This window comes from Stegastes partitus, unplaced genomic scaffold (assembly GCF_000690725.1).
Source record: "Stegastes partitus isolate 25-593 unplaced genomic scaffold, Stegastes_partitus-1.0.2 Scaffold55, whole genome shotgun sequence".
Taxonomy (NCBI): Eukaryota; Metazoa; Chordata; class Actinopteri; family Pomacentridae; genus Stegastes; species Stegastes partitus.
This window is the reverse complement of record NW_007577786.1, coordinates 938,366-944,365: the sequence shown is the minus strand read 5'-3', so window position 1 is coordinate 944,365 and position 6,000 is coordinate 938,366. Positions and strand designations below refer to the sequence as shown.

General features: G+C 42.0%; 1 protein-coding gene across 3 annotated transcripts in view; it reads left to right on the top strand.

The window, feature by feature from the left end:
• Positions 1 to 4,538: 4,538 nt before the first annotated feature.
• Positions 4,539 to 6,000, top strand: part of LOC103352886 (vertebrate ancient opsin-like) — a 32,602-nt gene continuing 31,140 nt past the window's right edge. Inside the window, exons 1-2 of one of the 3 annotated variants that reach the window (XM_008275592.1) lie at positions 4,539 to 4,749; positions 4,963 to 5,379. In XM_008275592.1, the coding sequence (XP_008273814.1) occupies positions 5,010 to 5,379 (370 nt within the window). In that variant the 5' untranslated portion in view covers positions 4,539 to 4,749; positions 4,963 to 5,009. Of the gene's footprint in view, positions 5,380 to 6,000 lie in introns of all 3 variants that reach the window. The other 2 variants (XM_008275591.1, XM_008275593.1) reach the window with 2 other exon arrangements.

Here is a 6,000-nt window from a genome sequence, read left to right as displayed (position 1 = left end):
ATCAATAAAAGTTATTTCCTCTAATCAGAGGGTAAACAGAGGATTAATTTATCATGATTAACTAGCTGAGCAGTTCAGTTATGAGTGACAACAGGCTCTGTAACAATGCGATTCTCTTTGATGTGCCATAATTAATGTCAGACAGTGTGTGAATAACTCAGTGAAGCAGATCTCAGGTGAGCAGGTAACTGACAAACAAACAAATTAATTGCCTTTCATGGCTGACCGGGGTGTGATAATCACGAGTGACCAACGTTCGGCCTGTGAGCCGTAACGATCAGCCGGCCATGACTTCAGACGGGCAAAAGTTATGCCTGGAATCAATTTCGAAGAATTTAGTTATGACAAAAACCAGGATTATGACATTATTCTATGACAATAAATGGGCTGTTTTACTACAGGTTATATAGGAAATGATTTGGGACTTTGATATTTTATGATTATAAATGGGATATTCTATAAAGCAGTATGACATTAAGTGGGCGGCACTGTACATGCATCTGCCTGAAGCAGGCCATCCTGAAAACTGAAAGAGACACCTATGACTTTTCAGGAGTTACAAGCTTCAGCTGGGAGCAATATTGCAAAAAAAAAAGTCACCAATAAAAAAAAAATCATTTAACATCTCCACCAGATTTTGTGCACATCATCGCAAACAAACCATTGGCAACATGAAGCATGGTGGTGGCAGCATCATGATGTGGGGAAGCATCTCAGCAGCAGGCCCTGGAAGGCTTGTAAAGGTAGAGGGTCAAATGAATGCAGTCATGTATGGGGTAATCCTGGAGGACAACCTTCTGCAGTGTGCAAGAGAGCTGTGACTTAAACGAAGATTTGTTCATGAGCAAGACAGTGAGCTGAAGCATACAGCCTAAGCTACAAAGAAATGGTTAAAGGACATCAAGGTGAATGATAACAAGGTAAAAGATCATGATGATCTTCTACCATGCAGTGCTGGAGAGTGTGGTAAGATACAGCATTACAGCTCGGTACGGCAGCCTCTCTGTTCAACTGAAAAACAAGCTGCTTCATCTAGTCCACACTGCCTGGAAAATTATAGGTGAGCAGGAGCACCCCTCCCTGCAAAACACTATGAACAGGTTGCTCTGCGCCTGGCCAACAAGATCCTGAGTGATCCATCACACGCTCTGTACTCAGAGTATGAGTGGTTACCTTCTGGAAGAAGACTCAGAGTCCCACGCTGCCGATTGAACAGATATAAAAATTCATTTGTTCCAGCTTTGATTAGGCTAGTTAATAAGAAAAAATAGCTCTAATTGTTTTGTTTTGTTTTTTTAAATACCATGTTTTGGACTCATGAAATTACACTATGATATGCTTTTACCTGATGTATGTATGTATTTATTTATTCTATCTATTAACTGTGTTTTCACTGTTTGTGTCTGCTTGTGTTGGCTGCAGCAATAGTGGTAATGGTGAATAGCCCAAGACAAACTCCCCACGCCTGGGACAATAGAGTTAATCTTGATCTTGAATGTTTTGGAGTTGCAAAGTCAGAGCCCGGAACTCGTGATTTAGTAAACATTGATAATGATGTTACACTGACCATGATTCAATGTCAAAAAGCAACAAAACGGAAGAACCTCCAAAGGGGAAGGACACTTTTTATATAGCCCTTGTATGTTGTCATATCTGGTCAGTGTTGGACAGGCAAGATTGACAGGTTGAAAGATCTCAAAATTAAAAATACTCACAGGAAAAAGAGACAGAGCATTTTTAGCTGTCTAATTAGTATGAACGCGCCACAACCTGAGGCACAATGACTGACGCAGACACAAACACCACACATGGCTCCACACATGCAAAGAATATACTAATGATACAGTATATAATCATTAACCTTAATGCTACTGATATTGTCTACTGTGCAACCAGCTCTATTTTGAAGCTTTAGCAATATTGTTTTTTGTACATTTGAAGCCAATAAAGCCCTTTGTATTGCACTGAACTGAAAACGGATGTACACTTGAGCTGATCAGACGTCTAAGAGGAGTGCTGTAGCGAAACGCTTGTATAAATGAACAAATGCTAGTATAAGTATTTGAAGTCATCAATCTGACATTTGACAGCGGTATGTTTTATGGGCATCTGTGTCTGTCCATATCCTACAACCTGTTCCCTAAAATTGTAGTGTGTCACAGTGGTTAACTCGAGCAGGTATGTGTCAATTTTAGAAAAAAAAAATAAGTTTATGACATTTAGCCCTTTTAAGACATGATGATGAACAGCCCATTCTTACAACAGACATTTTGACTTGTCAGTTTAGCGTAAATGAAGTCCCACATTGATTAAACCCCTAAAAACTAATCACTGTGTATCAAAGTTACATACAGTTGAAACCAGAAGTTTACATACACTGTAGAAAAAGACATTTTTTTTCTCTCACTGTCTGACACTAAATATGACTAAATGTTTCCTGTTTTAGGTCAGTTAGGATTACCGGTTTGTTGGCTGCCTTCCTCCACACACCTTTTCAGCTCTGCCCACAAATTTTCTACAGGATTGAGATCAGGGCTTTGTGATGGCCACTCCAAAACATTGACTTTGTCGTCCTGAAGCCACTTTGTGACTAATGTGGCGGTATGCTTAGGATCATTGGCCATTTGGAGGATCCATTTACGCCCAAGCTTTAACTTCCTGGCTGATGTCTTAAGATGTTGCTTCAATATTTCCACATGATGTTCTTTCCTCATGATACCATCTATTCTGTGAAGTGCACCAGTCCCTCCTACAGCAAAACACCCCCACAACATGATGCTGCCACCCCCGTGCTTCACAGTTGGGATGGTGTTCTCAGGCTTGCAAGCTTCCCCCTTTTTCCTCCAAATGTAACAATGGTCATTATGACCAAACAGTTCGATTTTAGTTTCATCAGACTCCAGGACATGTCTCCAAAAATGAAGGTCTTTGTCCCTGTATGCATTTGCAAACTGTAATCTGGCTTTTTTATGTTGCTTTTGGAGTAATGTCTTCTTCCTGTCTGAGCAGCCTCTCAGCCATATTGGTCAGTACAGGACTGGTTTCACTGTGGATAATGACACTCTCTTACCAGCTTCAGCAGCATCTTCACAGGTTCTTTTGCTTTTGTTCTGGGGTTGATTTGTACATTTCATACCAAAACACTTCATCTCTGGGACAAAGAACCCGTCTCCTTCCTGAGCGCTATGATGGCTGGACATTCCCACAGTGTTTATACTTGTGTAGAACTGTTTGAACAGATGAACGTGGAACCTTCAGGCATCTGGAAACTGTACCCAAGGATGAACCAGACTTGTGGAGGTCCACAATCCTCTTCCTCATATCTTGGCTGATTTCTTCAGATTTTCTCATGTTGTCTCAAAAGGAAGCAGTGTGTTTCAGGTGTGCCTGAAAATACAGCCACAGGTGTGCCTCCAGTTAACTCAAATGTTGTCAATTAACCTATCAAAAGCTTCAAAAGCCATGACATCATCATCTGGGCTTTCCCATATAGTCTGAAGGGATAGTAATCTTAGTGTATGTAAACTTCTGACTTTGAAGAAAGTCATAAAAATTTCTCTAAATTTTTTTTTTTTTTAAATCCTCTGTTTTATTATTCTGGCATTTAGCAAATAGAAATCATTTTGGTAATCCTAACTGACCTAAAACAGTTAATGTCAATTGTTAAGTTAATGTCAGATAGTAAGAACAGTATATATGTCTTTGTATACAGTGGATGTAAACTTGTAGTTTCAACTGTATTTACCATCTTTTTCAATAACAACAAACCCCTTCCTGCCTTTTAAAGGTTTAGCAGTTACTCTACACTGTTGCTTCCTTTAGAATGTGCAGCTCTATGAAGTCCACACCTCACGCTTGACCCTCCCCTCCAGATTCGCTGCAGCTCAAGCACACCAGCTCACCTTTTTTTCTGCTCAAAATTGACATACACTGCACAAGAGCATGTGGTAACACTGCAGTAACTCAGCCTTGCATGTCAGAACTGGGAGCCAATTCTCAAGAAGAGCAGTGAGAGGGGAAGCTCCACCCTGCCAGTTGACAGGATCGGTCCCTGAAGTTTGTTGTGTGTGAAACCACAGGAGTGTTTAAGAGACTGCCATTAGTTCAGGGAAGTTTTAAGATGGAAATCATCAACATGATTTCTGGGAAATATATATTTTTTTGTTTTATTTTTTAAAAAAAAAACAAAAAAAAAAAACAAAACTGACGGGCGTGCAAATTTTCCACGGGGGGGTTCTTCAATTTCTGCATTGTGTTGCACACATTCAGAACTCATTAGTCCAATCCATCATTCTCTACCATAACCTATCCAACACAGATGAACGCTTCTCTCTCCCATGGTCCTAAATTTAAATCTTTTAGAAAAAAAAAAAAACAAAACTATATGTACAAGAAGACGTGCGCACACACACCCACATGCACACGCACGCACGTACCTCCCCTGTGGCCCCAAACATCCCGGCGCCTCGTGACGTAAGAGCCGCCTTGCCTTTAAAACGCGCAGGATCGGAACGCTTACACAACCTTGTCGAGCCTTGCGCGAGTCTCCACTGCGAGCACGGATTACAATGAACTCCAAAGTGGTGACTTGTAGATGCCAGAGTCCCTCCAAACACCCATCAAACAGTTAGAAAGAAAGGTGGAGCCACTCGCCAGCTGGGATGAATTGTGCCAGTTTTGCCAAAGCGCACGAAGAGGAGCTGGTGCGCGCTTTGAAACGGTGAACACGGAGGAGGCGAAGCGTAAAAGGTAACAGGTGGCACTTTATGGTTCCAGTGCGGCTTTTTTCCCCCCTTCTTCTTCTTCTTTTCAGCCTTTTGTGTCAGTTTTCTAAGAACGTGTTAGCAGCTATATGCTCTCAGAGTCAGTGGAGGAATGTGAACACAATGTGAGTTCCAGTGGAAGAACAAAAAAAACAACAAAAAAACTGAAAGAAAGCTGCCGTATTCACAAACTTTCCAGGTGAGCAATGCGGTCAGCGGCTCCAGAGTGAAGATCGACTCAGATGAATGGACCTCAGCAGGATGTTTTCTGGTCAGGCTGGTCTCAATTACAGCTTCAACCTGAGCGATGACCGGGAGCTGGTGGACGCGCCGGCGGGCACGGCCAAGCTCTCCCCGACGGGCTTTATAGTGCTGTCCGTGGTGCTGGGCTTCATCATGACTTTTGGCTTCCTCAACAACTTCATTGTCCTGCTTCTGTTTTGCAAATTCAAGAAGCTGCGCACGCCGGTCAACATGCTGCTGCTCAACATCAGCGTCAGTGACATGCTGGTGTGTCTGTTCGGAACCACGCTCAGCTTCGCCTCCAGCATCCGAGGGAAGTGGCTGCTGGGGCGCAGCGGCTGCAGCTGGTACGGCTTCATCAACTCCTGCTTTGGTAAGTTCCTTGGGCTTTTCTGACGCCTGGCACATGCCATTTACCAAAAAAGAAAAAAAAGAAAAAGAAAAGTGATTGTGCTATGAGAGAATATCACACAAAAATCCTACACACAAAGAATAAAACACTACTTTTGATGCTGATTGTATGCCTGAGTGTTGCACTTTTTAAGTTTAGTGACCAAATCCCCTGTGCTACAGTTTCCCCTTTATTTATTACCACTTTCTAGATAGAATGAGGGTGTCTGCTGCACAGACAACCTGAGTGGACGGCTATAAATAGAAGGTCTGTGGCAAATGTCTGCAGTCTTACATTGCTATTGCACATCAGTGACTGAGATCTGATGGGGATTAGATTCATTAATATTTTCAGAGAGCATGTAAGTCACTCTTCACATCATTAACCATGTGAATTAAAGTTTGAAATGCCTACCTGCAGAATTAAAGGTTTCTGGCAGTTTCTCTGCTGCTTGAGGATGACAGGGTGTGAGTGCTTTCATATTGTTAATTAGTGCATGTGAAATGACAGCTGAGCTGCCATGGAGACACACGAAACACAACCAAATGCTCCCACTTTGGATGCGTTTTTCTACAAATTGTGACTACACCAAGCAGGTCATTT